We start from the raw sequence: 15,449 nt of genomic DNA, 5'->3' as shown, positions 1-15,449 counted from the left end.
CTGAGAAAATATCTACAAAATGCTTTTTGAAAAGAAGACAGAGTGAAACAGGTTAGTTTATCATATGAAACTCTATCAAAGGTTTTTTTTTTTAAAATGCAGTAACGTTTTATCCTATTTTTAGAAGCATCTCCTCTGAAAACCAGTAAATGTACTTCCTTGTTCAAGGCTGAGGAGCCCATAAATCAGCTGTCAAGGCTAAGTCAATACATCAGCTGTGACTCTCACAACAAGCTTCTTGTTTAGCTCTAGGGTATAACGTTTGCTGAATGCTGAGGGTAGGGCCAACTTCATGACATGTGACCTGTGCGCTCACATCAAGCCCGTTCTTAGAAAGGCACTTCATTTGATGCTCTGCGGTTGCCATCTTGAAATTCTTTACTTTTTAAATAAAGAGTCTCACATTTTCATTTTGCACTGGGTCTTGCAAATTGTGTAGCGTGTTCTGGTGGATTGCTCCATTAATTACAGGTGACTTAATGTTCGTAATTTAGAACTACTGGAGGAACAGATCAATGTGATTTAGAGATAACTCTCAAACCTCAGTTTAGCACCTGTTTCTATTAAGCAACTACTGTTACAACGGACATTTAAAAACGAATAAGAAAGGCCGGTGTGATGGCTCATGCCTGTAATCCCAGCACTTTGGGAGGTTGAGGTGGGTGGATCACTTGAGCCCAGGAGTTCGAGGCCAGCCTGGGCAACATGGCAAAACCCCATCTCTTCAAAAAATTAAAAATTAGCTGGGTACAGTGGTGTGCGCCCACAGTCCCAGCTACTCGGGAGGCTGAAGTGGGAGGATCTCTTGAGCCCAGGAAGTTGAGGCTGCATTGAGCCATGATCATGCCACTGCACTCCAGCCTGGGGGACAGAGTGAGATCTTGTCTCAAAAAAAAAAAAAAAAGAATAAGAAATTATCTGAACCGGGTGGGGTGGTGCACACTTGTAATCCCAGCTACACAGAAGGCTGAGGTATAAGAATTGCTTGAACCTGGGAGTTGGAGGTCGAGTGAGCCAAGATCGTGCCACTGCATTCCAGCCTGGGCGACAGAGACTTTGTCTCAGAAAAAAAAAAAAAAAAAGAAAAACAAGTTACCTGGAAACCTACTCCTCTAACAACTCAATTGCCTGTCATTTTTCCACATTACTTTTCTATTCTTTTCTTTTCTTTTTTGAGATGGAGTCTCGCTCTGTCACCCAGCCTGGAGTGCAGTGGCACGATCTCGGCTCACTGCAAGCTCTGCCTCCAGGGTTCACGCCATTCTCCTGCCTCAGCCTCCCAAGTAGCTGGGACTACAAGCGCCCGCCACCACACCCAGCTAATTTTTTGTATTTTTAGTAGAGACAGGGTTTCACCATGTTAGCCAGGATGGTCTTGATCTCCTCACCTCGTGATCCACCCATCTCGGCCTCCCAAAGTGCTGGGATTACAGGCGTGAGCCACCATGCCTGGCCTACTTTTCTATTCTTTTACAGGTGTGAGCCACCGTGATCAGCCCCTTTCTATTCTTGACAATAAATACACACCACTTGCAACTTTTCAGTATAAAAGTGAATAAAACATTTTTTTAAGTAACAAAAATAAGAAATAAAAAATACAAATACATGCCAAAGTTGACAGAGTTGCAATTTCTACCAGATGACATCTAATTATCCTTTCTAGTGGCTGTCTGTGGTTTAGTGTTCAAGGGTAAGTTAGCAGCCTACAATTTGTCACTTTCCTACTGACGGATATGAATATACACTTACATGTATCTCTTCATGATTATAGTTTTTGTCTCTCTTTTTTTTGATACGGAGTTGAATTATCTGTGTAGGATAAAACTACTATGAAGGCTGGGCACGGTGGCTCACGCCTACAATCCCAGCACTTTGGGAGGCCCAGACAGGCAGATCACTTGAGGTTGAGGCCAGGAATTTGAGACCAGCCTGGCCAACATGGCAAAATCCCATCTCTACTAAAAATATACCTATTAGCCAGCCGTGGTAGTTCCTGCCTGTAGTCCCAGCTACTCAGGAGGCTTAAGAATCACTTGAACCCGGGAGGTGGAAGTTGCAGTGAGCTGAGATCATGCCATTGCCCTCCAGCCTGGGCGATAGAGGGAAACTCTGTTTCAAAACAACAACAAACAGACACACACATGCACGTGCACACACACACACACACACACACACAGGAAAACTACTATGGACATTTCCATGACTTCAAATGTCTGGTAGAATTCCTCTTTGAAAGGGCTATGCTAATTGATTCTGCAAACAGCATCAGGTGAACACATGTGAACCAATCCCATCTCACAAGGACTGGACATCATCATGTCTTTACATTTGGTTTACCAAATAGTACAAAATGACTTAGCCAATAACTTCACCTTACTCTTCAATTAACCTACTTAACAACGTAAACAAAAAATAACAAAGGATGTGGACTTTGCCCTCTTTCTATATGTATTTATATTGCAAATCAAGTGATGGCCAATTCTGCAAAAGCTTGAAGAGGCAAGAGACAGATGAAAGAGCCAGGATAATATGCAAAATGGAAAACCAGTTGAGAAACTCAGAATTCATTGTAATTAACCAAACAAATTTCTGATCAGGCCATATTTGGTCTATAAGGTTGAATCAATCCGATTTTTAAGCCCGAAGATGAAGACTAAAAGCTGCCTCCTGCTCTTCCATGGCGGAAGCCTATTTTTACAACCTTCCTCCCGAAACCAGCGAAAGAATAAACTTTCCACCAAAGCAAGAACCCACGTGGTTAGACAGCGGAGTCCTGACCGCCAGTGTAGTTTAAGCCTTCAGATGAGCGGGAGGCTGTGAAACCTCCGTCCACAGAGATTTTACGAGCTCCAAGAACGACGTGTTTCCCACGGGTTTCATAACAAACCCTGCACAGAGGCAGGAATTAGTATGTGGCCCTAGGGTTCTGCACGATGCCCCCACAGCTCCCAGCAAGGATCCATAGTAACAGAATTACCAGCTTACTATTTAAACTGCACTTGGTAGACAACAGGCCTCGTGCTATTGCTCAGGGCCACTGGCTCCCAACTCAGGACCTGCTCTGCGTTGTACAGGCGAATCTTCGGGTGCTGAGGAGCGGGCAGCTGGGAAAGAGGGTCTTGAGGGGGACAGAGAAAAAGAAGAGAGGGGGAAGGGAGGAGAGAGAGGGAAATAATTACAAAAATGTTTCAATGCACATTACCTAAGTCATCATACAACTCAGTTTTTGTCAAAGTGCAGAAATGGCATTATCAGGTCTCCCTGGGCATGGCCCCACACCCCCAACTTTTGGCTACAAAGATGGCCCTACTGGTACAGGCAGCACAAAAAGAAAAGAGGCGCCTGGGGCAGCCTTTCCACCTGCAGGTCCCAGTTGTTATGAACAGGTCCTGGGCCCTGGAGTCTGGCCGGACTGGGGTCCCAGTTCTACCATTAGTAAATGCATTAGGCTCGGGGCAGGTCACTTCACCTGTCTGAGCATGAGTTTTCTTTTTCAGGAATAAGGGGTCAATAATGATACACCCACAGGGCTGTGGCAAAGATTAAAGTGGTGATCATGTGACACGCGTTAGGTTCAGATTTAGTACCAAGGAAGTGTCTGGTAAATGTCCACAAATATGTGCACACACGCACACACTACATACGCACAAACACACAAACACCCTAAATCAGGTACACAAAGCCCAAGCTGCCGGGGAGGGCAAGGAGCGCCGACTTCTGGGCACCATCAGAGTTGTGTCTTTCAAGGACCCCCAGCATCACAATCACTGGGGTGCTGGTTAAAATGCAGGTCCCGAGGCCCCCAGGAAATCTGCATTTTAAACAAGCTTTCCAGCTGCTTCTCACACACATTAAAGTTAGAGGACGATACGGCCCGAGCTCAGTGGCTCACACCTATAATCCCAGCACTGTGGGAGGCCAAGGAAGGCAGATCACTTGAGGTCAGGAGTTTGAGACCAGTGTGGCCAACATGGCGAAACTCTGTCTCTACTAAAAATATAAAAGTTAGCCAGGTGCGGTGGTGAGCGCCTGTAATCCCAGTTACTCGGGAGGCTGAGGCAGGAGAATCGCTTGAACCCAGGAGGCAGAGGTTGCAGGGAGCTGAGATCGCACCATTGCACTTCAGCCTGGGCGACAGAGAGAGACTCTGTCTCAAAAAAAGAAAAAAAAAAAAAAAAGGTTAGAGGGCAATAAGCAGAGAAAGAATATACTCCCCTGGAAACAACACCAATATCAGAATCCCTCTCTTTGGGGTGACCTGGAAGAAACAACCACAACTTCTCCCTTCCCCAACCAGGTACTTCACAGGGAGCCTTTGGGGGACCTGGAAGAAACTCACAACTCCTCCCTTCCCCAAGCAGATACTTCACAGGGAGCCTTTTGTCTTAGAAAGAAAACATAATCAAGATAAGGCTTTTGACCAAAAAGATTAATAAGAAATGCCCAGAAGGTGGAAGAAAGGTTTGAAAAACATGCTGTTCCAAAATTCAAAGCAGGAAATTCAAGCCACATATTTTCGGTAAATGTGCCCAACCTCAAAGAGATCAGCTGACAGCCTGACCACTGGCTCTTCTTCTGAAAGATGAATTGCCAAGTCTGCGGCCATTTGTTTAGTTATAGGATACCCCTCCCCTCCACACCTATGAGCTCTGGGTGACCTTCATCCAACCAGCTAACAACACTTCTGACACACAGCAGGCCTCATGACATCCTGGGCCGAAGGCAGACAGGTAAAGCTGCGTGGCGAGAGGCAGGCCCACCAGGTGTGCTGTGGCTGCTACGACCTAGCAATGCCCAAAGCCAGCTGGGGACTGGATGCTTCCAGAGGGGGGTGGTGGCAGGTCAACGCTCCCTCACAGTCACACAGACAGGCCTGCATGACAGTCACACAGACAGATCTGAATAGCACCCGAACTATGCAGAGAAATTTCCACAACGCTGCCTTCACATTAAGCTAATAATTAACCCCAGGGAAACTGACGCCCAGACATCAAAGCCAGAAATGAAACACAGATCCTACACAGGCTTCTTCCAAACCTGGAGCAAGTCAAGGTAACAGAGGCAGCTGTTTGAATAGATTTATTGGAGAGTCTAAGGCAGCTCTCCGGACCAAACTGTAAATGAGATAAGATAGAAATAAACACTCCTGGCCGGGCACAGTGGCTCATGCCTGAAATCCCAGCACTTTGGGACGCTGAGGTGGCGGATCACCTGAGGTCAGGAGTTCGAGGCCAGCCTGGCCAACACGGTGAAACCCTGTCTCTACTAAAAATAGAAAAATTAGCCAGGCATGGTGGCACACACCTGTAGTCCCAGCGACTTGGGAGGCTGAGGCAGGAGAATCGCTTGAACCCGGGAAGCAGAGGTTGCAGCAAGCCAAGATTGCGCCACTGCGCTCCAGCCTGGGCGACAGAGCGGCACTCCGTCTCAAAAATAAATAAATAAACACTCTGGTACCACAGTCCTCATTAAATAGAATTTAGGAGACAGGCCTTGAAGGTACTGGGGACCTCACAGCTTGATTAGACTTAGAAAGTACTTTTTTGGCCTCTGACTTTCTAGTTGAAACAAAATTAGTTACTCATAGACTTAGCGCAATACCGCGCATAGGCACATAACCCAAACCTATGTAAGCACTAAGAAAATCAAACACTTTGAGTTGGTCTGGTGGGATTATCTCCGACCTTCCTGTTACAGCAATAAATTCTCTTTCTTCCTAGTTTGTCTGCTTCTTGTTATTGGGCCATGAGAAAACGCAGCTGGACCCAGCTCTTTCTGGGAACAGGGTGAGTGCCTGCTTAGGGTTGGGCATTCAAAGAATCTGACAACTCCTTTTATTTCCTTTATTAGGTTCTTCTTATCACTGTAACACATTATCACTAACCTAGTGACTCCACACAACCCAGATTTAGCTGGGCGTGCTGGAGTGCACCTGTAGTCCCAGCTGCTCAAGGGGCTGAGGCGGGAGGATCACTGGAGCCCAGGAGTTCCAGGCTGTAGTGCATGCGCTATGATCATGCCTGTGAATAATCATTGCACTCTAGCCTGGCCAACATAGCGAGACCCCCCCATCTCTAAAAATAAATAAATAAATAAAAATCCCATCTAAATTTATTTTCTTATAGTTCCGCTGGTCAGAAGTTTAAAGTCAGTCTCACTAACTAAAGTCAAGTTATCAGCAGGGCTGGGGTCCTTCTTGAACCTCCAGGGAGAATCCATTTCCTTGCCTTTCTCAGCTTCTAGAGGCCAGTCCCATTCTTTGGCTCAGGGCACCTTCCTCCAGCAAGGTTGGCCGCACCCTTCTTGTCTCTCTGGTACTGAATCTTCTGCCTCTGCTCCATCTTTTGGGGACCCTGTGATAGTATAAGGCTACCTGGCCCAACAAGGCAAGACAATCTCCCCACATCAGGACTCTTAACTTACTCACATCTGCAAAGTCCCTTTTGTATGTCAGGCAGCACATTCTCAGGTTCACAGACTCTGAGGATGAGGACGTGGACATCTTTGGGGACCATTATTCTGCCCTCCACAAGCCTGTTCACTATCTCCCATCTCTGGGGAGGAACCAACAGGAATAGTCTCTTCTTCCTGAACTCCCTTTCCAGGCATCTCTAGTTCCCCAATCTAAGCATTCAGTTGAGAAAGGAAGCACCAAAGGGCTCCGGGGTGGGGGGCGAGGGGACAAGGAAGGGCTTCCACCCCAAGCGACACGTGGAACAGCAAAAGGGCATCACTGTATAAGTCGGGGTTGCCACGCCAGCCTTCCACTTCCTTCATTTGCCGTTTCACTGAGGTGTAAGAGATGGCCCAAGTAACATTGTTCAGCCTTATATCCGAGTTTCCTATCATCCCCTATCTTTTCACATTTATAGAATAAAATCAGTCTCAGAACTGCAGACGCCACAGGGAAGTGCCAAGGATTGCACATCTGTGATAAGACTGTCCTTTTTGCAGGTCAGGGGGCCTGTCCTTGGGCAGCCCAGCCTCTGTGTTCCAGGCCACATGGCCCCTGATGGGAAACACCAGGGCTGGAAGGCTGGGGAGAAGGAGCCGTGGTTGTGAGATGCAGGTTTCATTAGGTTACACCTAGCTGTTCTCGTCTTACCATGAATAGCTGCTGAATCATTGCGCCATTCTTGGTATGTCTCCAAAGTTAGCTGTGCTGAGCATAAATTTTAGATTATGAGTTATGAATTTTAAAAACACAACATGTAAAAAGTTATTCTAATTGGATGGGTGTGGTTGCTCACACCTGTAATCCTGGCACTTTGGGAGGCTGAGGTGGGCGGATCACCTGAGTTCGGGAGTTTGAGACCAGCCTGGCCAACATGGCGAAACCCCGTCTCTACTAAAAATACAACAATTAGCCAGGCATAGTGGTGCACACCTGCAATTCCAGCTACTTGGGAGGCTGAAGCACAAGAATCATTTGAACCTGGCAGGTGGAGGTTGCAATGAGCTGAGATCACGCCACTGCACTCCAGCTTGGGCGATAGAGCGAGACTCTGCCTCAAAAAAAAAAAAAAAATTTTGTAGGCTAGCTGCATGGCTCATGCCTGTAATCTCAGCACTTTGGGAGGCTGAGGTGGGTGGATCATGAGGTCAGGAGTTCAAGACCAGCCTGGCCAAGATGGTGAAACCCCATCTTTACTAAAAATATAAAAATTAGCCAGGCATGGTGGTGGGTATCTATAATCCAAGCTACTCAGGAGGCTGCAGCAGAGAATTTACTTGAACCCAGGAGGTGGAGGCTGCAGTGAGCCAAGATTGCACCACTGCACTCCAGCTTGGGTGACAGAGAGAGACTCTGTCTCAAAAAAAAAAAAAAAAAATTACTGTAATTAAGACAATGAACTTGCTGAACCTTCTTGCCTCTTGAGAAACCTCCTGTATAATACATCTGTAATATATCTGTAACTGCTTTTAATAAACTTCAACTTCCCCAAAGGCAAGGAACTTACTGGTATGTTCTCCCATAAAATGGACCCTGCTACCAACGAAAAAAATGAAGCTTATTGAACTGGACTAATGCTTTAATGGTCGAACCCCAAGTCTTACAATACATTAGAGAACAATTGTTCTTATTCCTGAGAGGGAATTCTTTAAAGAAGGAAATACACATGCTTATAGAGGGCATTTTGGCTCAACTGTCAAAATTTCATTTTCAAAACTTCAGCTTCGGAAACCAAGGGACATGTGTGAGAGCAAGAGGAAAAAATAATGACACATTTTCACATATAAGCATGACCTGAGCACTCTCCCTAGGGAGAATCTCAAATGCCATACCTAATTCAGAAATCAGCCATTTAATCAAACTTCTGTAACCATCTGAGTGCATACTGTCTAGTTCTTTACAGAAAAACTTTGCCAATTCCTGGCATAGAGGGTAGAGTTCAGACTTGAGTAAACTGAAAATCCTTCAAGATCTTATCCCAGACCAATCACCACCACTCCCTGAAATACCATAAACTCTATCCTATTTTATTTTGGACCTACATAATTTTGCATATTTCTTCTTTTTTTTCTTTTGAGACATAGTCTCACTCTGTCCCCCAGGCTGGAGTGCAGTGTCACAGTGGTGCGATCTTGGCTCACTGCAACCTCCACCTCCCAGGTTCAAGCGATTCCCATGCCTCAGCCTCCCGAGTAGCTGGGATTACAGGCACCTGCCACCATGCCCAGCTAATTTTTTGTTTTTAGTAGAGACGAGGTTTCACCCTATTAGCCAGGATGGTCTCGATCTCCTGACCTCGTGATCTGCCTGCCTTGGCCTCCCAAAGTGCTGGGATTACAGGCGTGAGCCACTGAGCCCAGCCTCTTCTTCTTCCTCTTCCCCCGGCCTTTTTTTTTTTTTTTTTTAAGACAGAGTCTTGTTCTGTCACCCAAGCTAGAGTGTAGTGGCACTATCTAGGCTCACTGTAACTTCCACCTCCTGGGTTCAAGCGATTCTCCTGACTCAGCCTCCCGAGTAGCTGGGATTACAGGCGCCCGCCACCGTGCCCAGCTAATTTTTGTATTTTTAGTAGAGACAGGGTTTCACCATCTTGGCTAGGCTGGTCTCGAACTCCTGACCTCGTGATCCACCTGCCTTGGCCTCCCAAAGTGCTGAGATTACAGGTGTGAGCCACCACGCCTGGCCTTTTCTTTTCTTTAATCTGAAACTCCATGCTTCAAAACCCAGCTCAGTTTGTTCTTCCTCTATTGGACTTTCTTCAACTCTTCCTGGCAAGTAGTGCCCTATAACATTTCAAAATATTTCTATTCTAGCACTTTGAAAAATCATGGCATATAGTGTATGTGTATCTATTATAGTACATATGGTAATACAGACATTCTGACAATGTCTCTAAGTAGACTATTCTCTATATTCATTGTCTTAATCATTTTTATACACTCAGGGCCAAACACTAGGACCATTTAACAACCAGTGAAGAGGTGAATGAACAAACTCTGCCTTCCTGACCCATCCCAACACCTTTGATCTATCTATCCCAGATCTAGGCATTTCAGACTTTATGCATATTAAGGAATAGGAGGGGCTGGGTGCGGTGGCTCATGCCTGTAATCCCAGTACTTTGGGAGGTTGAGGGAGGCGGATCACTTGAGGTCAGGAGTTCGAGACCAGCCTGACCAACGTGGTGAAACCCCGTCTCTACTAAAAATACAAAAATTAGCCGGGTGTGGTGGTGCACAACTGTAATCACAGTTACTTGGGAGGCTGAGGTAGGAGAATCACTTGAACCCAGGAGGCGGAGGTTGCAGTGAGTCGAGACCGTGACATTGCACTCCAGCCTGGGCAACAATAGCAAAACTCTGTATCAAACAAACAAACAAAAAGACTAGGAGGATATCCTGGATCTTAACAGCATAGTTTGATTAACACATATCACACACAGATAATAAAATAAAATATAATTAACATTAATCATTTAATCTTGATAATTAAAGACTGACCCTTTAGGATCTTTCTGTGGGGGGGGGGACATTATGATGAAAATCAATTAGGTGAACATCATTGATCCCACCTCCATCACCTTGCAGATGAGAAGTAAAAAAGCATTTTCTGATTCCTCAGCCATAACCAGGAAATTGTTCTCTTCAAGAAATACTAGGCCAGGCATGGTAGCTCATGCCTGTAATCCCAACACTTTGGGAGGCTGAGGCCGGGGGGGGAGGGGGGAGGGGGGATCACTTGAGGTCAGGAGTTCGAGACCAGCCTAGCCAACATGGTGAAACCCCGTCCCTACTAGAAATATAAAAATTAGCAAAGCATGGTGGTAGGTGCCTATAGTCCCAGCTACTTGGGAGGCTGAGGCAGGAGAATTGCTTGAACCTGGGAGGCAGAGGTTGCAGTGAGCCGAGATCGCGCCACCGCATTCCCACCTGGGCGACAGGGCGAGACTCCATCTCAAAAACAACAACAACAACAACAACAACAACTGGACATCAAGTTATTGACCTAGATTATTTGGCTCTTCATATCAAGAAAGGTTTGACTTTCTAGGAAGTAAAATAGAGATATAACCTAGTTCGAAAGAATGGCTGAGAAAATTAAGAGAGGTAATGTATATAAAGCACTTGGCATCTCGTCTGACCAATAAATGTTACTATCATGATCGTTTATAAAGGTGGCAAAAGCATTCCAGCTATATGATATTTATTTTCACTTGCTGAGATTAGGAACACTCAGGAACTTACCCAGTGGACATTCATATGCAATGGTTTTTAAGTTGCTGGGGACTTACTTTCTCGGTGGTCTCTAAGCATATGAGAAGCTTTGGCTGTTCAAGTCAGCAAATAATGATAAAAAATTATGTGGCACAGTACATATCCAATCCCCTGAAAAAGTCAGCAGCAGCTGCTACAATTACAAATAGAAGCCTTAATTCCTCAACACTCAGGTAACTAACTGAACAGTCAGTTGATTTACTACACTTGTGCTGTTGGTTACCTTTTTCTATCTAGAGCAAACGGCCACTACTTAACAGGGCATTGTTACAAATTGCCACAGGTCCCATATTTTATATAGTCTACCGTTATACAACTCTAAGGGATAGACACTATGTCTCCCTTTAAAAAATCTGTTTCCGGAGCCAGGCTGGGTGGTTCACATCTATAATCCTAGCACTTTGGGAGGCTGAGGCGGGTGGATCTCTTGACCCCAGGAGTTCAAAACCAGCCTGGGAAACATGGTGAAACCTCATCTCTACAAAAAAATACAAAAATTAGCCGGGTATGATGGCGTGCACGTGTAGTCCCAGCTACTCAGAAGGCTGAGGTGGGAGGATGGCTTGAGCCGGAGAGGTTGAGGCTGCAGTGAGCTGTGATCATGCCACTGCACTGCAGCCTGGGCGATGGAGAGAGATACTATCTATAAAAAAAAAAAAAAAAAAAAGTTTCCAACACTTTTTTTTTTCTCTGACCATAAAAGCAATTTCAAAATTACACTGGTAAGTTATGGGAAAGTGTGAAAACCTTTCTACCACCCATTTGCCATATAATCATTGTGAATATTTTCACTTTGTGTTTTGACTAAAAGAGTGTTTCTTTTGAAGATATCCATTAGGTTTGTTTTTAAGCTGTTTAATATGAAAATGTTCAAATAGTTGCAAAATAGAGATTAGTTTAAAGCACTACTACTTTTCTTTTTTTTTTTTTTTCTTTTTTTGAGACAGAGTCTCGCTCTGTCGCTCAGGCTGGAGTACAGTTGCCTGATTTCGGCTCACTGCAACCTCCCCTCCCAGGTTCAAGAGATTCTCCTGCCTCAGCCTTCCAAGTAGCTGGGATTGCAGGCGCCAACCACCATGCCCGGGTAATTTTCGTAGTTTTAGTAAAGAAGAGGTTTTTAACATGTTGGCTACGCTGGTCTCTGGAACTTCTGACCTCAGGTGATCTGCTCACCTCTGCCTCCCAAAGTGATGAGATTACAGGCATGAGCCACCGTGCCCAGCTGCTACTACTTTTCAAAGGATGGATGGAGCCAGTTTTTTATTTGTTTGTTTTTGTTTTTTTGAGATAGAGTCTTGCTCTTGTTGCCCAGGCTGGAGTGCAGTGGCGTGATCTCAGCTTACTGCAACTCTGCCTCCTGAATTTAAGTGATTCTACTGCCTCAGCCTCCCGAGTAGCTGGGACATAGGTGTGTACCACCACGCCCCGCTAATTTTTGTATTTTTGGTAGAGACGGGGTTTCATCATGTTGACCAGCCTGGTCTTGAACTCCTGACCTCAGGTGATCCACCCACCTCAGCCTCCCAAAGTGCTGGGATTACAAGCGTGAGCCACCAAGCCCGGCCTCACTTTTTTTTATTTTTTTATTTTGCAACGTATCACACAGACCAAAACTTTTGTAGAATACAATGAAAGTTAATCATTAGCAAGATGGACAGGCACCTGGATGTTGTGGCAATGTCAGACTATAAAGTTTCTAAATACATTTTTCAACCTCTGGACTCATCACAGGTAAGTCACAAACGTCCACAGATCACCACTAGTCACTCCTCTCTGGCATGAAGTCACTCGCCTGCTCATCCCACACTGGGACAATCATCAACTCTCATTAGGAGGAGGCCTAGGGAGGAGGCATATACAGATTGCTCAAGACTTGCCGAGTGGAAGTGGAGTCAGGATTTGAACCCATCTGTCTGACTCCCATGGAAAAGCAGTTAATAATTTCCTCAAGTGCAAGGAACCCCAGATCAAGGAGATACGGAACTTACGGGCCTTTGCAAGGAATGCTGGTAGAAAAAACAAACCCACAACACAAGGTTATAGCTTCGAACGGGAAGAATCTTCTAAGTTCTCGAGACTGCCTAAGGGCTGTCCAACCTATGATATCACTCTCTCCGCGGGAAAGAACCCAGCAAAACAAACGCAGACACATACACAAGAATGTTCTAGCCACACATTTGTCATTAAGGTCTTTTCCCCTTTTTCTTTTTTTTTTCTGAGACAGAGTCTCGCTCTGTCACCCAGGCGGGAGTGCAGTGGTGAGATCTCGGCTCAATGCAACCTCCGCCTCTCAGGGTCAAATGATTCTCCTGCCTCGGCCTCCTGAGTAGCTGGAATTACAGGCGGGCGCCACCAGGCCCAGCTATGTATTTTTAGCAGAGACGGGGGTTTCACCATGTTGATCAAGCTGGTCTCGAACGCCTGACCTCATGATCCTGCCTCAACCTCCCAAAGTGCTGGGATTACAGGCGTGAGCCACCAAGCCTGGCCTTCTTTTGGTTTTTATGTTTGGCTCATAAGTGTGGTCAGTTGGTGTCAGAGGTTAAGGAGGCCGCCAGGTAAGAAGCTCTCTGGGTAGGGACAGAACCGGTTTTAAAAGCCTGGCTCGGCTGGGCACGGTGCCTCAAGCCTGTAATCCCAGCGCTTTCAGAGGCCGAGGCGGGTGGATTGCTGGAGCCCAGGAGTACAAGAACAGCCTGGGCAACATAGTGAGACCTCCTCTCTACAAAAAACACAAAAATTGGCCAGGCGTGGCCAATAATCCCACCTTCTTGGGAGGCTGAGGTGGGAGGATCGCTTGAGCACGGGAGGCGGAGGCTGCAGTAGCTGAGATGCTGCCCACTGCACTCCAGCCTGGGCGACAGAGCGACACCCTGCCTCAAACAACAATAAAATAAATAAATAAATAAATGCCTGGCTCAGTTGACACTCTTCCTCTTCCGCCCCAACACTGAAGGGACTCGGGCAGTTCTGAGCCCTGCCTGAATGCTGCTGCTCCATCTCTATGACCGCGGGAACTGTCTGGATTTCACACCCAGTGTCAAACATGCCCTCGGCCAAAGTCGGAATTGAGTCTGGGTCACCCGTCCAAGACGCTGGTCCCTGCTCCACCGCTGCTTCTACAAAGGGACTGAGTCTAGCTTCCAGCCAGGCCTTCGGGAGGCATTCCAGGCGGGGACCAAGCGCAGTCTCGCCAGGCTGCAGAACCCGTGGCCAGCAGAGGCGGCCCCTGCCCGAGCCCTGGATTCAATTTGCTGTTGTTCATTCCGAGAAAATCGGAGACAGGGGCTACGCTGGCTTTCCCGGCGCGGGCGCGCGGGTGGGGGAGGTGGCGCAGCCGAGGTTACCGGCTTCACGGAGGGGCACCGAGTGTCTTCTCCCGGAGAGGGGTGTCCCGGCGGCCAGGACGCCAGGAGGGGTGCCCCCAGTCTTCCTGCTCCTGCCCAGCTCCTGTCTGGAACTCCTGGCCGCCCACCCCAGCCCCGCTGCGGGCTCCCCGCGGGCCCCTCTAGCCCTGGGCACCCCGCAGACCCCCACCCGGGGCACCCGCAGGTTCCCACCCGATCTGAGCACTCTGCATATCCCACCCACCAAGAGCACCCCACAGATTCCCACCCACTCTGAACACCCGGCAGATTACCCCCACCCCACGATCCGGGAGTCTCCCAGCCCCCACACGCTGCGGCTGCGCCCGCGTCCCGCCGCGGAGGCCCAGGCCCGGCTCACCTGGCGGGGCCGCGGCGGCGAAGACTCCGAGCAGCAGCAGCGGCGACCACAGCAGCGTCGGTCGCATGGCCCCGGGCGCTCGGCGGCGGCTCAGTTCGCGGCCGGGGCCCCACTCGGGGTCCGCGGAACCGCTCACGTCGCCGCCCGAACCGCCATGGCGAGCGCAGGGCGCGCAGGGCCCGCCTCTTCCCGAGCGGCGGCGGGGCGTCCCGGCGGAGGGGATTCGGCTCGGCCGCCAGCGCCCAGCCCGTCCTGCCCCAGCCCCCGCCCCCGCCCCCGCCCCCGCCCCGCCCCCGAGGCCACCGCCCCCGCGCGGGACTTTCCCGCTCGGGGAACCGCGGCCCGGGGGGCCTCTGCGGCGGCAGCGCGGGGACCCCACACAGCCGGCCTCCCAGAGCGCGGAGCCTCCCGGAACGTCCTGGAGACTGGAGCCCCGCGGGACGCCCACCTTCGGGGGCCGCGATCCTTCCGGAAGGGCCCCCCCGAGACCCCGGCCCAGGCCCCCGGGCGTTCCCTGGAGCCCGCACACCTCCTGACCCCCCTCACTCTCCTCTCGGGTGCTTGATCGCACAATTCGAGGATTCGCCCCTTTAGTCGAAATGTTTGCTTTAATAGCCCCCAAAGTACATATTAAGCTTTCAACTCCCCCCCGCCCCCCTCCCCTTTTTCTCTGAGACGAAGTCACCAGGCTGGAGTGCAGTGGGGTGATCTCGGCTCACTGCAACCTCCGCCTCCTGTCAACCCCCTTTTGAAAAGGGTTTTAAGGGGAAGGAGTTAGAAAGGGCCCAGTGAAGGAGGAGGTGGGGCTCTGGGGGTGGGGGGAATGGGCTCCGAGCAGGGGGAGGGAGAGACAGAAACTTCCAGCATTTCTAAATGGCGTGGGGTTTGCCCTGGAGCCGGCGGCAGTGCACGAATAGGAAGTCCTTTAGCAGCTGGGCAGCCGCAGGCCCGCTCCCCAGCCCGAGTCTGCACCATGTCCAGTTTGACGCCTGTTG

The 15,449-nt window shown here is 48.6% G+C and overlaps 1 protein-coding gene across 1 annotated transcript in view; it reads right to left on the bottom strand.

Annotated features, from left to right (window-relative positions):
- The window catches only part of IFNGR2 (interferon gamma receptor 2), a 34,716-nt gene extending 20,003 nt beyond the window's left edge, over window positions 1–14,713 (bottom strand). The window contains exons 1-2 of the mRNA XM_024239362.3: window positions 14,455–14,713; window positions 2,986–3,118 (exon numbers count right to left, since the gene is read on the bottom strand). Coding sequence (XP_024095130.1) covers window positions 2,986–3,118; window positions 14,455–14,521 — 200 coding nt within the window. The 5' untranslated portion in view covers window positions 14,522–14,713. The remainder of the gene's footprint in view (window positions 1–2,985; window positions 3,119–14,454) is intronic.
- Between the last annotated feature and the right edge of the window lie 736 nt (window positions 14,714–15,449).

The sequence above is a fragment of the Pongo abelii genome, chromosome 22 (assembly GCF_028885655.2).
Source record: "Pongo abelii isolate AG06213 chromosome 22, NHGRI_mPonAbe1-v2.0_pri, whole genome shotgun sequence".
NCBI lineage: Eukaryota > Metazoa > Chordata > Mammalia > Primates > Hominidae > Pongo > Pongo abelii.
This window is presented reverse-complemented; position numbering and strand designations above follow the sequence as displayed.